General features: G+C 43.9%; 1 protein-coding gene across 6 annotated transcripts in view; it reads left to right on the plus strand.

The window, feature by feature from the left end:
- The window catches only part of bco2b (beta-carotene oxygenase 2b), a 76,087-nt gene that overhangs the window by 11,668 nt on the left and 40,784 nt on the right, over positions 1-23,635 (plus strand). For 3 of the 6 annotated variants that reach the window (XR_015073699.1, XR_015073700.1, XM_085967785.1), the window contains exons 2-6: positions 4,620-4,827; positions 9,218-9,429; positions 9,524-9,639; positions 13,711-13,813; positions 16,249-16,377. Coding sequence is in view for 1 of the 6 variants with exons in the window: in XM_085967785.1 (XP_085823911.1) it covers positions 4,620-4,827; positions 9,218-9,429; positions 9,524-9,639; positions 13,711-13,813; positions 16,249-16,377 (768 nt within the window). In the remaining 5 variants the exon portion in view is untranslated. Of the gene's footprint in view, positions 1-1,560; positions 1,998-4,619; positions 4,828-7,282; positions 7,384-9,217; positions 9,430-9,523; positions 9,640-13,710; positions 13,814-16,248; positions 16,378-23,635 lie in introns of those variants that run through there. The other 3 variants (XR_015073701.1, XR_015073702.1, XR_015073703.1) reach the window with 3 other exon arrangements.

Consider the following 23,635-nt stretch of genomic DNA (forward strand, 5'->3'; position numbering starts at 1 on the left):
CTGCAGGCCTCCCTCCCCTGATTAAAGGGGAGGAGCCTAGCGCAGCGTGCACCGGGGCCCTACTCGACCACCGGGGAGCAGGTTGCCGGCAAAAGAGCCCGATCACAGCCGGCACCCCATGGGAGGAGGTGAGAGGGGGCAGGTGCTGGCAGGTGGCCCAAAAAAAATGGCTGCCCGACACCTGCCCTTTAATTATCGCCGCCCCGGCCGCAAAAACGCCACCCTGACCATGTCGGACATAGCGTCCAGCAGTAGGATGGGGGCGCGAGCCAAGTTTACGAACAGGGTGCTGTGCACGGCGATGACGTCATCGCCAGAGGCGCAGAGCCGCGGGGCGCTACCGGCTACCGCCACCGCTAACCTTCTGCTGAATTTTGCAGGAGCCGTTAGCAGCACTGCGCCCAGGCGCTAGTTGCTTTGCGCCCCGCGCTAACAGGAGGTGCAAAGCAACACAATTTTTCCCCCTAAACTTTATGATTTAGATAATCCTTATTTCACCCTTTCCTATCTCTTTAAATGAGCAGAAATCAGATTGGCTATGGGCAATAGTCTGATTGTCTATTGTCTGATTTTCATTTATGTGCTGTGCCCAGGTGATTCTTTATGCACAATAACAGAAAATTCTTTGCTACATAGCATATCCCATGAAGGAGAGGTTACTCCAGCCACGGAAAAGATGCATGATTCACTAGGATGATATGGGAAGAGACTTGGAAAAACTAAGGTGGTATCCACTACTATAGTGAAGATTAAATAGGATCTAATAGAAGTGTTCAAAATTTGGAAAAGATTTGGAAGGGTAAATTTCCCCTGGTCAGTACATCAGTAACAAGGGAACATTATTATTAAGATTTTTTCCATGCAAAGAATTCTTAGAATATAGGTTGCATTGCCATAAGTGACTATTGTAGCCAAATGAATCATTATAATTAAGAGGGAATTATGTAAATACTTGATGAAAATGATCAAAGCGTGCAAGGAAATGGAATGAGGTTAGAGTAGATGGCTTTGATATGGAGAATGGACCATCAGAGGTACGGTATGTCAAATAGCCATTTTCTGTGCAAATGTTTCTATGATTCGATGAGTAGTTGGTTCCTGAAGGATTGGGCTGGATATTCCGACCCCCCACGGGTGCGCCCGTAGGGGCCTCGCAATTGCCGGTTTCAGGCATGCGAAGCGCATGCACTAAAACCCGGCACTTCCGATCTGTCAAGAATCCTCTTTCAGATCATTCGCCTGCCCGGGAGATGGGCCTGCGCGGGCAGAGAGATCTGCTTTCTGCACAACCTCCGCCCGCTGAAAACCTTTAAAAATGCCTGCTTTTACCAGCAAAAGTTTTAAAAAATAAAATAATTTTCACTCATTTATAATTTTAAAATACTTTTAAAAAGGTAAGTTTATTTTTAGCCCCGTAAAAAACTTTAATTTTTTTTAATAAAATTTTTGTTTAAGGCATTTAATTTAATGTAATTTTAACTCATTTTAAATACGTGATTTAAAAAAATGTATTTAATGTTTAACTGTTTTTTAAGCGATCCCCATTCATATTTTTGACAGATGTGCGTAGAGACCTGTTAAAAGTGTGCAGCGGCATTCTCTTCTTTGATTGGTTCCCCATGGCCCACGTGATCCCAGGGACGCTTGCGAACCGCCTGGGCCTGTGAGTGCACGGACCAGGAGAGGCCCAGGATCGGACGTCTCGGGAGCCAGCAGATTTTTCCCGATCGGAGGCATCCGCACGCATCGGAAAATCTGACCCATTACGTATTATAAAATAGTCACATGCCTTGTGCAAAAATAAAGCACTGAAAGGGACCAGTGCAAAGGTTGAAGTCCACTGCCAATCCCAGAGCAATGTAATAACTAGACTGGATGAGTGCTGTTGAGGGGGTCACACTTGATGGTGTCTGCTTAACACAAACGTTTGGATACAAGGAATTACTTGCTTGCAGTACTCGAATGGTTCAAGATGAGCAAGCTTAAAGTGTCAAAAAGTAAGCCAATGGCTTGTGCATCTGTAAGATAGAACATGGTTTGCTTCTGTTTTGAAATCGAGGTTTAATGATTACACTTCAAACCTGCTGTTGACAAGAGTGCAGCTTTTGTTTGCATAGGAAACCAAAGTCAACTGGTGAAAGTAAAGCCTTCTTTCTGCATGCTATTTTTCTGCATTAGTAATACTTTTGTTTTTAACTTGTAGGAAAATAGCAAACAGCTGTTGCTGCCCCATGGGCGTAACTGGCAAGGGCATGTAGACTTATGTTGGAAAAGTTTTAGTATTGCTGTAGAAAATGCGCTTCATTTGTTATTGACTTAAGCTTTTCAGTGCGGAAACCTCGCTCCACGATCGCAACCCCTTGTTCTTGGCAAGGGGGACAGAGGGAAACTGATTAAAGAGAGGACAACTATTGAATCAGTGAACCTTACTTCCTGAAGTGCTTTCGTTTTTGGTGAGGTTGTTGAACTAATTAAGTTTGGCACCTGTGGGCTGGTTGTTGGTTAATTTGTAACATTAAGGCACCTAGTGTACCAAGTGTGACAATTTTTGATTTATCTGGTACAAGATACTGGGACAAAGGAGGATAGTCCTTGGTTTATGACCAGAGTATATTTCTTCTAATCTCTGCCATGCCTACTGACGTAATAAACTCACTACGCACTTAGTTTGAACATAAAGCAAGGCTTTAATCAACTTGTTTCAGAACATGGAGGTCTAGTTGTACTTCACTAGTACCTTGTCTTACAAAATGTCCCTGACAAGCTGGGGCCGACGCCCGAGTATTTATACTCCTTGGACGGCGCCACCAACTGGCCGTCCAGCGTTATTTCACGAGTAGTTTCTTGATGAATGATGAGATTTATAACACCTACTTTACCCGAATGCACCGCGTCCATTCAAGTGTACATTTTGGCTGCCGCCCTGGACCTGAGCCCATCACTTCTATTTCCTATTTCTTTTTTCTTTTGGCTCCTCTCAGGCCCTTCTCTTTTGTGTCCTCTCTTTCATGTCACCCAGTCATGCCTGCTCCCCTCTCGGGTACATTTCCCCCCCCCCATCCCTGCCTCACTACAACTCTTCTGTTTCTCTACTCCCCTGCCACTGTTGCAGGCTTGAATTGCCCTTAAATAAGCCCAAAGATACTCTCTCTGCTTCTCTTGGCATTCTGCAAAGTGCCCAAATGAGCATCCTGTCCTTACGAGTAACAAACCCAACTGCCCCATTCTCCCCTCTTGCTGATCTTCCCACCCAGCCTGCCCACTGGAAGCTAAACTTGTCAAATACCTGCCCATCCTGCTCACTCCACTCATCATTACTCTCTTGGACTCTATTAGCGGATCAGCAGTATTCCTCCAGAACGTCCATTCGCCTGTTAACAAGATCCTTGCCATCTGCCACCTTGCTGCGGGTGATTGCAATGACATCGTGGCATTGACTAAAATTTGGCTTATAGATGGTGACACCATGGCCCTTGCCGAAGCCTCCTCGCCTGGCTATACTTTCCACTACCTGACCCGCCCAAACCACCGGGGTGGTGTTGTGGCCTTTGTCACCAAGACACACCTTGTTCTTGCTCTCTACTCCTCTGGCACCTTCTCCTCCCTCACCCCTTGTTCCACCCCTTGTGCCTCCCCTTTAAAATCCTTGTCTGCACAGTGCAGTCAATTTTGTAAAGAGGCCTGAAGTAAGCGTTAGGCCCCCGATTTTCAAATGGAATGAGCCAAACTCCAGCTTCAGGCGGGCACCCTGGGCGACGACAGGGAATTCTAACCAAAATAACAACAGAAAACACTGGAAAAACTCAGCAGGCCAGGCGGCATCCGTGGAGAGAGAAACAGAGTTAACGTTTCAGGTCGAAGACCCTTCGTCAGAACTGGAAAAAAGCAGGAATGGCAAGCAAGTTTAGGGGCTGGGAAAAGGGGGCGGGGATGAAAGAACAAAAGGGAAGGTCAGTGATAGGATAGAAAGCAGGAGCGATTAAGAGACATTGAGAGACATTAAGAGATATTCAAGGCTAGAGGAGGTGGTAATGGTAAGTTCTAACCAATCTTGCTGCGCATATAACCAGTGCGGAATGAGCACTCGCAATTACGTGATCCAATTTCTAGGCCTGTGGGGGGAATCTTCTGCTTTGACCAAATTTTATTTCTTATACTAATTTTTCTAGCCTTGGTGACACCCCAAATAAATGAATTTTTCGGTCTTGTTCCATATTTATCTCAGACATTACAATTTTTTCTATGGTAAGGGATTTACAAGAATAAAACAGGTAAATTTTTCCTTTTAGCTGTGGCAGTATTGCAATTGTCTATATATTCCTTATAGAAAATTCAAGACGGACCCATTTTAATCAGTAATTCAGTTACAACAATGGATAGAGTATGAACTGATCTATTGACAGTTATTCTGGTCTATTAATGATGTTCATGGCAACCTGAACTGCACATAGTTAAATAGCTGCTTCCTCCAATGACATGACCAATATCCACCTAATGTATGGGGACTTATAATCTAATTTATAACATAGGTATTGGCCAGTTGACCACCAATGTCCTGTGTCTTCACACTGCCCTAAGGTCCTTTGATGGTGTAATCTATTTCTAAACTTTTTTTAAAGTTTTGAGGCACCTGCTTCCCAATATAAAGAAGGAACCGATATACTACAGCACGAAAAAGGGACCCCTACAGTGTGTAGCACCACTGTTCATGACTGTGGAGGAAACCCCTGAACCCCTTCCAGTGAACGTCAAAGGGGAAATCCCTAAATGGTTAAGGGGAAATCTGCTGAGAAATGGCCCCGGAAAATATGAATTTGGAAATGACAAGTAAGTACATAATTCCGTGCATATTTATTACACTAAAGCCTGTGTATGTAGAGGCTTGACCAGTTAACGACAGCAGTCCTTTTTATAGAAAAATATGTTGGTTAAGATCATGCTGTGCAATATTACTAATAAACACATTGATGCATTTGCATCAGGTTCCTCTGTCTGCTGTTTTAACTAAGGTGTTAACCTAATTACTTGAAGCACATTAAAAATAGCGGATAAATTTCTTACAACCTCGTTAATACATTTGTTACTATTATCACTCAGAGCGATTTCAAACCAATAGTGTTTTCCTTCAGAAATGTACTTTTGTGTTAACATCACCTTATTCTTCTTAACAGCAATTTTCAAATTGATGATTCTGTTGCACAATACCCTAGGCACCCAAACTGAGGTGCAATCTAGATGATTTGCACCAGTGGAAAAGTCAGTGGCCCAGAATTTGCTAGAGCGGGGCATCTTGCGTCGTGCCCCATTAGTTAGACTTTTTCCCCTCACCCTTCAGCTCGAAAATGATTTGCGCCGCAAATTGCTGGAAGTGCGAGCTGATAAAGGCGTGACAAAGGCAACGGGGCATCTGGGAGCTTGGACCAAGAGTCTATTTCCTTAAACAACTTGCATTTATATAGACATTTAATGTAATAATGAGATTTATGATGAATTACATACATATATAGGATATACGGCACAGAAACAGGTCATTCGGCCCAACCAGTCCATGCCGGCATTTATGCTCCACTCGAGCCTCCTCCAGTCTTTCCTCATCTAAATCTATCAGCATAACCCCCTTTTCCCTTTTCCCCCATATGCTTGTCTAGCCTCCCCTTAAATGCATCTCTACTATTCACTTCAACCATTCCCTGTGGTAGCGAATTCCACATTCTCACCACTCTCTGGGTAAAGAAGTTTCTTCTGAATTCCCTATTGGATTTCTTGGTGACTATCTTATATTGATGGCTCTTCCCCACAAGTGGAAACATTCTCTCTGTATCCACTCTATCAAAATTTTTCATAATTTTATAGACTTCTATTAGGTCACCCCTCAGCCTTTCTTCAAGAGAAAAGCGACCCAGCCTGTTCATCCTTTCCTGATATGTATACCCTCGCATTTCTGGTATCATCCTTGTAAATCTTTTCTGCATCCTCTCCAGTGCCTCTGTATCCTTTTTATAATATGGCGACCAGAACTGTACGCAGTACTCTTAACCAAGGCTTGATACAGGTTTAGCATAACTTCCCTACTTTTCAATTCTATCCCTCTAGAAATAAACCCTAGTGCTTGGTTTGCTTTTTTTATGGCCTTGCTAACCTGTGTCACAACTTTTAGTGATTTGGGTATTTGTACTCCTCGATCCCTATGTTCCTTCACCCCACCTAGACTCACACCCTCCAAGTGATAAGTGACCTCCCTATTCTTCCTACCAAAATGTAATACCTCACATTTATCTGTGCTAAACTTCATTTGCCAATTATATGCCCATTCTGCATGTTTATTAATGTCCTCCTGTATCTTGTTGCAGTCCTCCTCAGTATTGACTATCCCCCCCAATTTGGTGTCATCCGCAAATTTAGAAATTGTGTTTTTGATTCCTAAGTCTAAATCGTTAATGTAAGTTGTGAACAGCAATGGTCCCAGCACTGATCCTTGTGGAACACCACTACCCACCTTCTGCCACTGTGAATAACTACCCTTTACTCCCACTCTCTGCCCTGAAGCCAGCCAGCAATCCATTCTGTTACTTGTCCCCTGACTCCGCATTCTCTGACCTTGTTCATCAGTCTATTATGGGATACCTTATCGAAGGCCTTTGAAAATCCAGATAAATTACATCTACTGCATTACCATTGTCTACGCTCTCTATTACCTCTTCAAAAAATTCAGTAAGGTTGGTTAAGCAAGACTTTCTCTTTTGAAATCCATGCTGACTATTCATTATTATATTTTTGGTTTCTAGATGTTCTTCTATTTTCTCCTTTAGTAGGGATTCCATTATTTTCCTACCACCAATGTTAAGCTGACTGGTCCATAATTCCCTGGACATGTCCTATCCCCCTTCTTAAAGATCAGTATTACGTTAGCTATCCGCCAGTCCTCTGGCACTATACCTTTTTCTAACAAATTATTAAAATGCGTAGTAATGCCTCTGTTTTTTCTTCCCTAGATTCTTTTAAAATGCGTGGATGCAATCCATCCAGGGGTTTTATCCACTTTGAGTTTGATTCATTTATTTAATATAGCCCCTTTTTTTATTTTAAATGCACTTATCTCATTACAAATCTCATCATCCAATGCCATGTTCACCTATTCTATCTCCCTGGTAGATACTGAAGCAAAATAATTATCTAATATTTCTGCCATCTCTCTATCATTACCTGTGGTATTATCCTGACTATTCCTTAATGGCCCTATTTCCATCCCAACATTCCTTTTTTTATTGATGTGCCTATGAAGAAACAGAGGAACGATGAAGAAGGAGAAGGGTATAGAAAGAGAAATAAAGAGAGGGAAAGAAAGACTGGATTGAGAGAGAGAAAAAGAGACAGAATGGAAAAGTAAGAAAAAAAATTATATTTTAAAAATCTCTAAGAACAATTTACTACCTGCAGGAATGAGACTCCACAGTTTCAATTGTTCCTTTTCTGGGCCAGAGAGGTTGAGTGGCATTGTAGGAACTTAAATCTCATCATTAAAAGGGTCCTTTACAACATTTGCCATTTTCCATCAAAACAATGTATGGCCTATTGGTCCATCTTTGTTCACTTCTTCCTGAGGGTCTAGTTGGATTGTCTACCATATAGGACCGTAACCTCAATTCCAAGCATTCTATACTGGCTGGTATCAAATAGAGTTCACCGTTAAAAGTTATTATCTTTGGGATCTGCATCAAAAGCTCCTTGGTGTCAGCCGTGGCTCAGTTGGTAGCACCCTCACCTCTGAGTCAGAAGTTTGTGGATTCAAGTCCCACTCCAGAGACTTGAGTACAAAAATCTAGGCTGACACTCCAGTGCCGTACTGAGGGACTGCTGTCTTTCAGATGTGGGTTAAACCGAGGCCTCGTCTGCTCTCTCAGGTGGATGTAAAAGATCCCACGGCACTATTTCGAAGAAGAGCAGGAGAGTTCTCCCCGGTGTCCTGGGGCCAATATTTATCCCTCAATCAACATCACTAAAACAGATTATCTGATCATTATCACATTGCTGTTTGTAGGAGCTTGCTGTGCGCAAATTGGCTGCCGCATTTCCTACATTACAACAGTGACTACATGTCAAAAAGTACTTTATTGGCTGTAAAGTGCTTTGGGATGGCTGGTTGTCATGAAAGGCGCTATAGAAATGCAAGTCTTTCCTTTTTCCTTTTGGTGCTAATACATGCAAAATCATTATTTTCAGTACCAAGACGGCATCATTGATGCCAGCTAGCATCAGCGAGTCAAGCTTGGTGCTTAATACTTGCTCTCTATCCAGTACCAGATGCATCTGGAATGCACTGTCTGAAAGGGTGGTGGAGGCAGACTCAATTGTGGCTTTCAAAAGGGAATTGAATAAGAACCTGAGGGAAAATAAGTTGCAGACTACGGGGAAAGGTCAGGGGATTGGGACTAGCTGAAGTGCTCGTGCAGAGAGCCAGCACGGGCTCAATGGGCCAAATGACCACCTCCTGTGCTGTAACCATTCTATGATTCTATGATTTCTTGATAATGACTTGGATGTCTGCTATGAAGAGAACTAATGACACACACCTGATAGACCCTATTAATGTGACATGAGAAAGGGAAAGTCACGTGAGTAATGCCCCACTGTTATATTGTTAAAAGTGTCTTAAAAATTTCTTGCCTTCAAGATTTACCCATTCATTGTCTGAACTTTTTTTTTACTCGTTTAAGGGATGTGAGCTTCGCTGGCAAGGCCAGCATTTATTGCCCATCCCTAATTGCCCTTGAGAAGGTGGTGGTGAGCCGCCTCTTGAACCGCTGCAGTCTGTGTGGTGAAGGTACTCCCATAGAGCTGTTAGGGGGGAGTTCCAGGATTTTGACCTAGCGACGATGAAGGATTGACAATATACTTCTAAGTCAGCCAAATGGTGTGTGACTTGGAGGGGAACTTGGAGGTGGTGTTGTTCCCATGCGCCTGCTGCCCTTGTCCTTCTAGGTGGAAGAGGTCGCGGGTTTGGGAGGTGCTGCCGAAGAAGCTTTGGCGAGTTGCTACTTAGTCCGAGTAACAAGTGTGCAGGGTGCCCCATTAAAGAATGAAAAAAAACAGTAGAATGTATCTACCCGCCACAGATAACACCCTCTACCATGCTCATATATGTATTCAATAGTTGCTCAAACTACATAACATACCCTTACCCTCTATTTATTAAACTTGTAGACTATTCTCTCCTTAGATACAACCACTGGTTTGATGGTATGGCATTAATGCATCAGTTCAAAATTGAAGATGGTAATGTAACCTATATGAGCAAGTTTCTATGCAGTGACACCTACCAGACCAACAGTGCACACAACCGCATCATGGTATCTGAATTTGGAACTGTAGCAATGCCAGACCCTTGCAAAAACATTTTTGAACGTTTCATTAGCCGATTTGAAATGCTAAGTATGTACCAATTATGCACAAATTTAATTGTTCTTTGAAACCATGTGAACATCAAACCTAGTTTAATTTAATTTTAAAAATGTTTTGTTTTAAGAAGCAACTGATAATGGCAGCGTGAACTTTGCGCTGTACAAAGGAGATTACTATGCGACCACAGAAACTAATTTCATCCATAAAGTGAATCCCAGTACCCTTGACACAGAAGAAAAGGTAAGCTTTACTTTATTGGATCAAACTCCATTTTGTGAAGGTTAGTTCAAGTACAATGCTGAAGTAAAAGCTGACATGAGGAAGAATCCCTTCACTCAGAGGGCTGTGAATCTTTGGAATTCTCTACCCCAAAGAGCTGTGAATGCAGAATCGTTGAGTATATTTAGGGCTGAGAAAGATAGATTTTTGAACTCTTGAGGAATCAAGGGATATAGGGATCAGGCGGGAAAGTGGAGTTAAGAACATAAGAAGTAGGAGCAGGTGTAGGCCATACGGCCCCTCGGGCCTGCTCCACCATTCAATAGGATCATGGCTGATCCAAATCTAGACTCGCGTCCACTTCCCTGCCCTCTCCCCGTAACCCCTAATTCCCTTATCTGCTAGGAAACTGTCTATCTCCATTTTAAATTTATTTAATGTTGCAGCTTCCGCAGCTCTCTGGGGTAGCAAATTCCATAGATTTACTACCCTCTGAGTGAAGAAGTTTCTCCGCATCTCAGTTTTGAAAGGGCAGCCCCTTATTCTTAGATTATGCCCCCTAGTTCTAGTCTCACCCATCAGTGGAAATATCCTCACCGCATCCACCCGATCAAGCCCCCTCACAATCTTATATGTTTCGATAAGATCGCCTCTCATTCTTCTGAACTCCAATGAGTAGAGTCCCAACCTACTCAACCTTTCCTCATACGTCAACCCCCTCATCTCCGGAATCAACCAAGTGAACCTTCTCTGAACCGCCTCGAGAGCAAGTATATCTTTTCTTAAATATGGAAACCAAAACTGCACGCAGTATTCCAGGTGTGGCCTCACCAATACCCTGTATAACTGCAGCAAGACTTCCCTGTTTTTATACTCCATCCCCCTTGCAATAAAAGCCAAGATTCCATTGGCCTTCCTGATCACCTGCTGCACCTGCATACTAACTTTTTGTGTTTCATTACTAACTTTTTGTTGAAGATCAGCCATGTTCTTATTGAATGGTGGAGCAAGCTCGAGGGGCCGTATGGCCTAACTCCTGCTCCTAATTCTTACGTTCTTATTACATTTAACCTATGTGTCTTGTTGATTTTAGGATTATATGTATAATTATGTTATGTACGCAAGTTTAGCAAACATACTAAAATTTAGGAAAAGGCTTATTGCCTGAAAAAGCCCATTTCTATTTGGTTACTCTCAGTCACACCTTCCTACTTTTTCATTATACCTGTACTCCTGTCTGCAGAAACATATCCAAGATGTAATTCGATACCATTTGCTTTGGAGAATCATATAATGTTACGAAACTGAAATAGGCCATTTGGCTCAATAAGTTTGTGCCAGTATTGTTCACATGAGTCTCCTCATCTTATTCTCTTGCTTCCTTCTCATAACCTCATTAATTCTTTGAGGAAGTAACAGAAAGGGGAGATAAGGGTAATGTAGTAAATGTAATATATTTGAATTTGGATTCTACTATGCAGTACCTTTTGATAAAGTACTGCATAGTAGTATCATGACTAAAATCAACATGTTGAGTCAGGGGACAGGTAGCAGAATGGATAGCAAGCTGACTACAAAACAGAAAAAAGAGAGTAGGGGTTAAAGGTAGTTCCTCAGGTTGGCAAATGGTGGGAATTGGTGTTCCGCAAGGATCGGTGCTGGGGCTGCTGCTGTTCACCATTTACATAAACGATTTGGATTCGGTAATCGGAAGTACAATTTCAACACTTGCAGATGACACCAAATTGAGGGTGTAGTTAATACAGAGGAGGACTGCGATAAAATACAGGATGACATTAATAAACTTGTGGAATGGGTGTGTAATTTGCAAATTAACTTTAATATAGATAAGTGTGAGGTAGTACATTTTGGTAGGAAGAATAAAGAGACCACATACTCCTTGGAAAATAAGGCCTAGAAATTCAGTAGCGTCCCGTTTGGGGCGCCAGCCTCGCCAGGGCGCTAAAAATAGCACCCCGGAAGCAGTCGCGGCCGCCCGCCGGAAATTCACTTGCGCACCCCAGAGGGAAGCGCGGCGCTACTGGAGGCGCCCCACATCCCTCTTGGGGCGCTGCAGCTGAATATCGCTGCGCAACGTGCCGCAGCGCCACACGTTGTGGCACGGTGCGCTGCGGTACTGCAGGCCTTCCTCCCCTTCTTAAAGGGGAGGGGCCTTGTGCAGCGTGATCGAGGATCGCGAGTGCCGGCAAAAGAGCCCGGCACCAAGGAGAAGTGCTGGGCTCTTGGAACGCAGTCGGCACTCCACGGGGGGGGGGGTGGGGGGCTCAGGAGGCCGGGGACGGCAGCGCGGAGAGGTGCTGGCAGGCGGCCAGCAAAAAAAATGGCCGCCCTGCACCTCTCCTTTAATTAGCGCCTCTACCGCCGTAGGTAGGCCCCCCCTGAATTGGTCTCAAATAGCGCCCGGCGTTAAAGCAGGGGGCGCATCTAAATATCGCGATTGGGGCGTTAGCGGGGCGCTGCGCACACCGATGACGTCATCGGTAGCGGCGCAGCGCTAATGGCTAGCGCCGCCATTAGCGTCCTGCTGAATTTAGCAGGAGGCGTGGCCATTGGCTTCCGGACCACTTAGCGCCCTCTTAAGGCGCTAACGGGTGGCGCAGCCCACTGAATTTCTAGGCCTAAGTGTCTAAATGGGGTAGAGGAACAGAGAAATCTGGGGGTACAGATACACAAATCACTAAAAGTAGCAACACAGGTTAATAAAGCCATAAAAAGAACAAGCACTGGGGTTCATTTCTAGAGGGATAGAATTGAAAAGCAGGGAAGTTATGTTAAACCTGTATAGAACCTTGATTAGACCAGACTTGGAGTATTGTGAACAGTTCTGGTCTCCATATTATAAAAAGGACATAGAATAGAGAAGGTGGAACAAAGATTTACTAGAATGATACCAGAACTGAGAGGTTATACCTATCAGGAAAGATTGAACAGGCTGGGGCTTTTTTCTCTAGAAAAGAGAAGACTGAGGGGTGACCTGATCGAGGTCTTTAAGATTATGAAGGGGTTCGATAGGGTCGACGTAGAGAAGATGTTTCCAGTTGCGGGAGAGACCAGAACTGGGGGCCATAAATATAAGATAGTCACTAATAAATCCAATAAGGAATTCAGAAGAAACTTGTTTACCCAGAGAGTGGTGAGAATGTGGAACTCGATACCACAAGGAGTAGTTGAGGCGAGTAGCACAGATGCATTTAAGGGGAAGCTAGATAAACACGAGGGAGAAAGGAATCGAAGGATATGTTAATGGGGTTAGATAAAGAAGCGGGGGGGGGAGGCTTGTGTGGAGCATCAATACCAGCACGGACCAGTTGGACTGAATGGCCTGTTTCTGTGCTGTAAATACAGGAAACACTTTTTTATCCGGCACCGACGGGACCGGCGTGGTGCCGGTTGATCAAAAAGTCCGGATTACAGAGAGGTATACTTACTAAGGTACGAGAGCCCATACACGGCCACAGATCCAGGCGTCCCGGTTACACGGCCACAGGTGCAGGAACCCCGGTTACACGGCCACTAATATGAAGTAAAACTTACCTGAACCTGCTCCTGAATTTTGCCGGTTAAGAGAGATTTCCGGTTATTTAGGTGCCGGTAAAAAGAGAGTTTCCTGTACTGTGTAATACTTTGTAGAGTTTAATATTCCTCTTTTTTCAAGCATCTATCTATTGTTCTTGTAAAAGAAATTGGGGGAGAAATTGGCCCCCGCACACACGATTTCTGGGGGGGACCAATCTTTGCGGTCTGATCTCCCCACCTGATTCCCTCCTCATCCGAAAGTACCCAGGGTGTCCGCCTAAAACCGGCGTTAGGCCCCTTTAAAGATGTGACAAGATTTCACGTAACTTGAGGTAGAAAGTGTACCCTGCTGTAGTGTGGGCATATAGAGGAGCATTGTATTCTATGGAGTATTTGATTTATCTAGTAAGGGTCGAATTATCTTCTGCCAGAGCAAGCAGTCTGCTCCATTATTAACATTGTAGACGCATTCAGAACTACATAACATAAGAAACTGAAATGTTTGACAGTTTTAAAGGTAATCTTTATCTGTGTCATTTATGATTTTATTGCTAGGTAGATTGGACCAAATTTATTGCAGTGAATGGAGCAACAGCCCATCCACATTATGATCCTGATGGGACAACCTATAATATGGGCAACTCCTATGGCAAAAATGGTAAATTTATCCTATAATAACATACAGCGGTGTTATATCTTTACAAACATTCGCCAGGAATTTCCTCGGAGTCGCTCCCATTCCAACCGCGTAACTTTGCCGGAAACCCCATTTACATGCGAGTGGGAGCATTGTGTGTTGTTCATAAGTAAAACCCTTCCTATCAGCTAATATTATTGTAACAGGGTCCACACGAACAATCCACGATCCTCCTTCCCAGTGCAGCACCTGCCCCCACCCTTACTCTTTTGGTAGACCAACCACACCTAGACCCAATATAGTTCCATATTTGAAGCAGTTTCGTACTGTGCGGGACTCTTGTATTCTTCTTCTGCTGCCTGATTCCCCAAGCATAGGTCTTGTGCAGCCAGCTGCAAGTCAAATATAAAACTGGTGGGACTTGCCTGTTTTTAGCAGTCCCTCCCAGTCGATTTTTTAAATCAAATGTCACCATTCTTCCAGTTGGCTTGCAGTTAGCTGCACAATACCCTCACTTGGGGAATTCAGTAGCATGAATGCAATATAAAAGTACCTTTCAGTTTTAAGTTTTGTCCCATTTAAGAGCTACAAGAATTGGGCTACTATTTTTGCACATTTATTTCTGTAGGTTAAGTTAAAATACTAGTCTGGTGAAGTATTAAATCCAAAATATTTACCTATCTTTTGCTTAGCAATTTGTACTGCTCAAGTTCCAATGGAGATATTGCCCACATTTCTCAATCCACGTGGTTGCTTTGGTTTGGCCAAGACTGCTTTGATGAATGACAGGAATTTGATGAGCATCTGAAAAGGAGTATTCAAGGGTTTTCAAATGGGAGTCCCACAAAGCAGTCGTGAGCCAGGATTATCACCATTTAGAAGATTTTTAATAACATTTCCAAAGGCTGATTCGCACTCCTTTTGTAGAAACTGATTCCTGTTTGTTGATGCAGCCCATTCATATAATGGCAGCCAGTGCCACCCAATGGAACCATGTGGAAATAACGGTTTTTGAACAAAACCTTTTTGGGGAAAAATACATGCAATATGACTTCTGTTCCAAGTAATTTCTTAGGTGATATTGCAAGTAGAACATTGGAAAGTGAGGAGAGAGGATGAAATGTGGCTTTTCAAAATGCCTTATGTGAGCTGTCACAGTAATTTGGTTCAAATCATAAGAACATAAGAAATAAGAGCTGGAGTCGGCCATACGGCCCCTCGAGCCTGCTCCGCCATTCAGTAAGATCATGGCTGATCATCGACCTCAACTCCACTTTCCTGCCCGATCTCCATATCCCTTGATAAGAACATAAGAAATCATACGAACATACATATGAACATACAAATTAGAAGCAGGAGTAGGCCACTCGGCCCCTCGAGCCTGCTCCGCCATTCAGTAAGATCATGGCTGATCTGATTACTCCACATTCCCGCCTACCCCCGATAACCTTTCACCCCCTTGCTTATCAAAAATCTATCAACATCTGCCTTAAAAATATTCAAAGACTCTACTTCCACCGCCCTCTGAGGAAGAGAGTTCCAAAGACTCACGACCCTCTGAGAGAAAACATTTCTCCTCATCTCTGTCTTAAATGGACAACCCCTTATTTTAAACAGTGACCCCTAGTTCTAGATTCTCCCACAAGAGGAAACCTCCTCTCCACATCCACCCTCAGGATCTTATATGTTTCAATCAAGTAATGTGTATGTTCAGCCAGCCTTACCTTTGGTTTTACATAACAGGGGCTAGAAAATTGTCTCGGCCGGTGGCACAAAATGGGCGGTCTAGGATCGACCGCCCGTTATAGGCAGTGCCTGATATCCAGTTCCATTGCTGTCAATCAGCCGCTGCGATACCGCCCGTTTTGCCACACTGCCCAAGACGTTGTTTCCTGGTAATATAAGGCAAGTCATGCTTGACAACCTTATAGATATCCTAAGAGAGAATAGATAAAGGAAATGCACTGCATGCAGTCTAGACTCATTAGGATGTTGCCAGGGGTGAGGTGTTGCAATTCTGAAGAGACACTTGAGAAGTTGTGGCTTTTTTTATTGGAGCTGAGAGGTGACCAGATAGAGGTCTTTAAGATTATGAAGGGTCATGATAACGAAAATTATGATAGATTGTTTGCACTGATTGCTGATATGATAATAAGAGGGCACAGGGATAATCACAAAAAGAATTAAAGTGAGGCTAGATAATATTCCTTTACACAGGGTGGTTTGAAAGTAGTATTCTCTACCGCAAACCATTGTTCAAGCAGGGTCAATAATTCTTTCCAAAGGGAATTAGATCACTGATTGATAAAGTAGAATATGAAGGTTACGGGGAGTGAGCAGGAGAGTGGGGTTAAACTAGGTGGCCCATGTAACGAAACGCACCGGCACGGACTTGCTGAATGGCCTGTTTGTCTGCTGGAACATTCTATAATTCTACATTTGTGTTTATTTTGTAGGTACGATATATAACATCATTGCAGTTCCCCATCAGAAGTCAGATGATGAGGAGACACTTCAAGGGGCTAAAATTGTTTGTGGCTTTACACCAGTAGACAGCTTGAAGCCTTCTTACTACCACAGCTTTGGTTTGTCATGCTTACTAATTGCCAGCTTAGATTGTGTCTTCAATTATAAATGTTCCTACATTAAGGACCAATTGAAATGTTTATCTGTTATATTAAGCAATTTTTGCACATGTCAGATAATAAAATATATCATGAGATAGTTTAAAAAGTATTATTTTTCTTTCTCTTTTAAGAATGGACACTATTTTTTATGAAAAACCTAGGCCCATAGTGCAGGACACCAACAAGGTTGAACAGAATAAGAGAAAAGATGATATAAATCAACAAGTAGAAATTTGTTAATGACAAGCTTGAGTTTTAAAAGCTTGTAACACAAAGGGAAGATTGAGGGTAGTAAGGAGTTCCATGTTGTAGATGTCCTAAGTATTAAAGAACACATCTAAAGCAAAAATTGCATAACACAAGGCTTGGGATACTATGGAATTTACTTCTCAAAATGATTGCTTTCAAAATATTATTTAAAAAAAAAATATTTCCCCTCCATGAGTCTGTGAGAGCACTGCACTTGACAAACCTGTCAAACTTGACAAACTTCTTTACCTCAGTTTAGGGAAGGATCTGATCGAGCTGAATTCCCTACAAGGTAGTATGTATGTCAAACCGATGCCCAGCAAAAACAATTGAGGCTGAGTTGATTTAACATTAAAAAGTAAACCTGGTTGAATTATAGATTTGTTTATATATGTATCTGACTGCGGATGGAACTGAGAATATAGAAGCCGGAATAAACTAAAACAATTAAATCCTCTTAGTGATTAATTCTATTTTTTGTTTATATTTCTAAGGAATGCTTGAATGATAATATATATTACATTAAAATGACTTACTGCTATGAAGGATCACTCCTCTACATGCATTGGCTACAGTGGTTTGGGAAAATGGTCCAGCTCAGAGCCACCAGTGGGCGGCATACTCTTTAACAGGGCTGTAAGAGCCATAAAAGCTTAAGAAAATACTTTAAAATATTGGTTAAATAGCATAATACAGTTAATTTACCTGATTGACTTATTGTATTAAGAAACCCCCTATTTTCTTGCTCCAGTAGTATAGTCCGAGACACCCCCTTCATTCTTGCCACAATGGTACAGTCCCTAAGCCACACATGGTATGCAGCCATTTTACAGTTTAAACTCCACGTGGCTGAAGGAGGCAGAAGTTGTGAGGTTTGGAGCAATACAGTTTTTGACCGTGTTCGTTTATACGTGTTTGCTTTGTAATTCTGTTCGTAAAGTGTTATAGTAAACAGTTTAAAAGACAAAGCTACGTTTGGGAACGTTTTATTTCGACACGCATCTACTCATTGTTAAAAGCCCCACAGCTCAGTGGCTGCCTGTTTGGAAACTAAGAAGCGCCACTACATTAGTCAAAAACTTGCTCCCTAAGAAGGAAAGGACGGAATCGTCGGCGAACGTATACATGAATGGTCACGGAGCCAGACGACAATATAAGAAAGCGAAGGTACAGTGACTGTTACTTGCTTTGTTCATTCTATTGAGAAGCTAAATAAGAGCTGCGGGTAAAATGGCCGAGGCCTTACGGAGCCAGGAGCTTCCCCCAGCCAGAAGGATTGCTGGCCAAAAGAGGGAAATAAAGCTCCCCCCAAAGGCAATGGAAGAGAAGTTACATAGAAGCATAGGTGCAAGGAAGGCTAAATTAGCTCAGATAACTGGAAAAATGAAGATAATTGATCGTCTCATGGAAGATAATGCTAATATTAAGAAAGCTGAAGACATAATGTATTAAGATTTCTCCAAGCTGCATGAAGAATTTAATGTACTCAATGAAGATGTATTAGCACTTCTGTCTGAAGAAGAGGGAAACGCTGATCAGCACAACTGGTTTGATCTTAAATCAACCAGCATTAAGGACTATATCAAGGCCACAGAACAGTGGATGTTAAAGATTCGTCAAGATGCTGATACAGCAGAGAAAGATAAAGTTGACGATGAAGTCGGACCAGGCGATAGCATTTCAGAGACTTCCGCCAGACCGAGCAAAAATCGAAAAGAAGGTAGCTCTGTTTCTGGACGCAGGTCAGTCGCTTCTACCACAAGCTCGTCGCGACGCATGAGAGAGGAGGTTGAACGGGCGGCGTTGATGGCGCGCGCAGCATCTTTAGCGGAGAAGCAAGCTCTTGAACGGGAAGAGGCCCAACTGCAGGTCCAAGAGGCCCAACTGCAGGCCCAAGTGCAGGCCCAACAGGCCCAGGTGCAGGCAAAGAAAGAACAGCTGGAGATAAAAACAGCTATCGTGGTCTCAGACGCCAGGTTGAGTGCGTATGAAGATTATGAAGGCTCACGGGATGGCGGGAGCGTATACTGCCAGTCAATGTTGTCACATAGAGTTGGATCCAGGGCACCTTCAAGAGTTACAAGAGAGTCCGAAGGCAATCCCCTGGCATTACAGCGTGGAAGAGTGGCCTCTCCACTAACAGGAGCACGTGATGCTACCCCAGACGTCAGACGGTCTAGACTAGACCCTGCTGATGACCACCAGAGGCCTGAAGACACAGGGAGAAGCCTATACCGAGTGATGCAACGTCAGAACGAAATTACAGAGATGCTTGTAAAACAACAGAATCTGTTTCGACTCCCTCAAAGAGACATACCAGTGTTCCAAGGCGACCCACTCAAGTATAAGCCCTTCATCAGATCCTTTGAACAAGCCATTGACTCCAAAACAGAGAGCAGCAGTGATAAGTTGTACTACCTGGGACAGTACACCAGTGGTAAACCACAAGACCTGGTCAGAAGCTGTGAACACATGAGACCGGACCGGGGATACATAGAAGCCAGGAAGTTGCTGCAGGAGCACTATGGTAACGAGCTGAAGATAGCCACTGCATATATTGAAAAGGCTACCAAGTGGCCACAGATCAGATCGGAGGACGGAGAGGCATTGAACGCATATGTTCTTTTCCTCATAGGATGTCGCAACACCATGGAGGATGTTGAATTCATGGAAGAGATGGACAATCCTACGACTATGAGAATCATCATCTCTAAGCTTCCTTACAGGATGAGAGAACAATGGAGAAGAACAGCCTTTGAGATAATGGAGAGATGGAAAAGTAGAGCCAGGTTTGCAGACTTAGTGAATTTCACAGACAAACAGGCTAAAATTGCTAGGGACCCATTGTTTGGAAACATCCAGGACGCCAGCCCGACCACCGATGGAAGAGTGAAAGCCAAGCCTGTTGAATCAAAGACTCTCAGGAAAGGTGGTTCCAGGGGAAGCAGCTTTGCAACTATCGTCACTCAGGCCGAGGAAGAAAGGCCCCAGAACTCATTTCCCAAAAAGAGCAGCACAGTGATGCCTGCTAATGCCTTTCAGAAGCCATGCTTATTCTGCCAGAAGAATCATACATTGGATTTCTGCAGCGACATCAAAGCACAGCCACATAAGGACAGAATCGAATTCCTGAAGTACAACGGCCTATGTTTTGGATGTCTCTCTCAGGGGCACCTGAGTAGAAACTGTAAGCAAAGAACAACATGCAGAGAGTGCACTCGGAAACATCCCAGTCTGCTGCATATCCATAAAGAAGAACAAGTCTCTAAGAAGAGTGAAGAAAACAATACCGACGAGAAGGTTGTTTCAAGTGCTCTGGAGTCGCTAGAACCAGAGACTTGTGGACTCACTGGGGCCGGTGACAGTGATTGTATTCTTGCCATCGTACCAGTAAAGATCAAGTCTAAGAGGAGCGAGAAGCTTGTGGAGACTTACGCCTTCATGGATCCAGGTAGTTCAGCAACGTTCTGCACAGAATCACTCATGCGACAGCTGAACGTTAGAGGCAGAAGAACAGAAATCCTATTACGCACCATGGGTCATGAGAAGTCAATGCAAAGTTATATCCTGTCAGACCTAGAAGTGTGTGGACTTGAAGAGAAGGACTTCATAGACCTGCCTAATGTTTTCACACAGAGGGAGATTCCTGTTAGAATAGGGAACTTAGCCCTGCAGAAGGATGTGGATAGATGGCCTTACCTAGAAAAGGTGCGTCTCCCATACATTGAAGCAGAAATTGGCCTATTAATTGGAACCAATGCCTACAAAACTATGGAGCCATGGCAGGTGATAAACAGCAAGGATGACGGACCCTACGCCGTCAGGACAGCCCTTGGATGGGTAGTCAATGGACCGTTAAGGAGAGATGATGGCAACAAGTCGAACAAGGAGGAACGACAAAATGTCACAGTTAATCGCATCTCTATCGCAAGCATTGAAGAGCTGTTGATACAGCAGTTCAACGCAGACTTTTCAGAACGCAGCTGCGAGGAAAAGACAGAGATGTCACAAGAAGACCATCAGTTCATGGATTTGATGACAAGGTCTACACAGTTCATCGATGGCCACTATCACATTGGTTTGCCACTGAGAAGACAGACCGCGAAGATGCCGAACAATCGCTGCATAGCAGAGCAACGCGCCATCAGTCTAAAGAGAAAGCTGAACAAGAACCCCGACTTTCACGAAGACTACAAAGGCTTCATGAGAAACATCATAGCGAAAGGCTATGCTGTAAAAGTGCCCGAGGAACAGTTGAACAGAGACGATGGAAGGGTCTGGTACATTCCTCATCACGGTGTGTATCACCCAAAGAAGAAAAAGATCCGTGTAGTGTTTGACTGCACCGCCTCATTCAGAGGAACTTCACTGAATGACCAGCTGCTTCAAGGTCCTGATCTTATTAATACCCTCATTGGCGTCTTGACTAGGTTTAGACAAGAGCTCGTTGCCATGATGGCAGACATAGAATCAATGTTCTACCAAGTCAGAATCCCTGATGAAGATGCTGATCTTCTGCGTTTCCTTTGGTGGCCAGATGGCGACGTTAGTCAAGCGATGGTGGAATGTAGAATGGCCGTACACTTGTTCGGAGCCACATCATCTCCCAGCTGTGCAAGCTATGCTCTCAGAAAAAGCACCATCAGAGGCTGTGGAGACAATCTTCAGAAACTTTTATGTCGATGACTGTCTGAAGTCCGTGTCAACAGAAGACGATGCCATCGCACTGTCAAGAGACCTTAGAACTCTGTGTTCGAATGGAGGATTCCATCTGACTAAGTGGATAAGCAACAGCAGGGCAGTTCTAGCTTCTATCCCAGAAAAGGAAAGAGCCACTGAAGTCAAAGATCTGGACCTGAGCCACGATGTCCTTCCTATCGAGAGAGCTCTTGGTGTACAATGGTGCATTGAGTCAGACACGTTCAACTTCAGGATAATGGTGAACGAAAGACCATCCACAAGACGAGGGATTCTCTCCGTGGTCAGTTCCATCTACGACCCTCTTGGATTCCTGGCACCACTCATTCTGCCGGTGAAGCTGATGCTATGAGAGCTGTGTAGAGACAAGAGAGGATGGGATGAAGATATCCCAGAAGGTCAAGCTCAGAGATGGCACAGATGGTTGACAGATTTGCAACAACTTTCTAGCTTCAACGTCAGTAGATGCATCAAGCCCGTGAGTTTTGGAGTTACAAAGACGGCTCAACTACATCATTTCTCGGACGCCAGTGAGGACGGCTATGGCACGGCTACTTACCTCTTGCTGACAAATCAACAGGGCCAGAAGCATTGTGCCTTCCTCATGGGGAAATCCAGGGTGGCTCCGCTGAAGCAGGTCACCATCCCGAGACTGGAGTTGACGGCAGCGGTTGTTGCAGTTAAAGTTGACCAGGCGATGCGGAAAGAGTTACAGCTCCCACTAGAAGAATCTGTCTTCTGGACGGATAGCACGACAGTGCTGAAGTATATAGAGAATGAGAAGATACGCTTCAAGACCTTCGTAGCAAACAGAATCTCATCCATTAGAGAAGCTACACAACCATCTCAATGGAGGTATGTAAACACCTCATTAAACCCAGCAGATCAAGCCTCACGGGGATTGAAGGCTGAAAACTTCATGAGGAGTGAAACTTGGATACAAGGCCCAAGTTATCTGCTGGAAACAGAGAGATCATGGCCAGAAAGACCAGATATGCCAAGTCAGATTGCTGAAGACGACGTCGAAGTCAAGAGATCAGTCACAGTAAATCTCATAACTACGAAAGAGAACTTTGACACAGTGAACAAGCTTGTTAACCATTTCTCAGGATGGCACCAGTTGAGGAAAGCAGTTGCATGGTTTCTAAGGTTGAAAGAGTTGCTGCTACACCTGAGCGGTAAGAGAAAAGAGTACCGAGCCACTATCAGTCAGTCTGAAAGTAACCCCGATAAGCAGAGAATGCTTCTACAGCAGTATATGCATCAGCACAAGACCACATTGGGTAAGAATTCATTGACCGTGGAGGATTTGGCCAAGGCTGAGATGGAGATAGTTTGCTTCAGTCAAAGACAAAGATACCCAGAAGAAATCGAAGCTTTACAGCGAAATACTCCAATCAAGAAAGGTAGTCATATCTACAAGCTGGACCCTACACTGCAAGATGGAGTACTGAGGGTGGGAGGGAGACTAAACAAATCTGCTATGCCAGAGGAGGCCAAGCATCCTGCTATCCTTTCTAAGGACCTCCGGGTTGCTACTCTCATTCTTCAGCATATACACCAGAGTATTGGACACAGTGGGAGGAATCACGTGCTTGCGAAGCAAAGACAAAGATACTGGATTCCAGGAGCTAATTCTGTAATAAGAAAAATACTCTCTGAATGCATTGTTTGCAGACGGTTACACGCTAGAGCTGGGGAGCAGAAAATGGCAGACCTGCCTGAAGACCGTTTGTTACCAGACAAGCCCCCATTTACAAACGTAGGGGTGGACTATTTCGGGCCTTTCGAGGTAAAGCGAGGACGGAGCCTTGTCAAGAGATATGGTGTGCTTTTCACTTGTTTGACCATCAGAGCAGTTCATATTGAGGTGGCACACACGCTTGACACTGATTCCTGTATTAACGCCTTGCGGCGCTTTGTCTGTAGAAGAGGTCAGGTGTCCATTATGCGTTCTGATAATGGCACTAATTTCGTCGGAGCAGAGAGAACTACGGGAAGCTATTGAAGGTTGGAATCGGCTTAAAATACAGGAAGCCATGATGCAAACAGGAATTAAGTGGATCTTCAATCCTCCGGCTGCATCCCACCATGGAGGTGTCTGGGAAAGACAGATACGCACCGTAAGAAAACTACTCAGTTCTGTACTGAAGCAGCAAGCGCTCGACGACGAGGGACTCCAAACCGTTCTGTGTGAGGTCGAAGCCATCATTAATGACCGACCGATAACTAAGACATCAGATGATCCCAATGACCTCGAAGCCCTGAC

Source organism: Somniosus microcephalus, chromosome 26 (assembly GCF_052327205.1).
Source record: "Somniosus microcephalus isolate GS21.2 chromosome 26, FLI_Smic_1.0, whole genome shotgun sequence".
Lineage (NCBI taxonomy): Eukaryota > Metazoa > Chordata > Chondrichthyes > Squaliformes > Somniosidae > Somniosus > Somniosus microcephalus.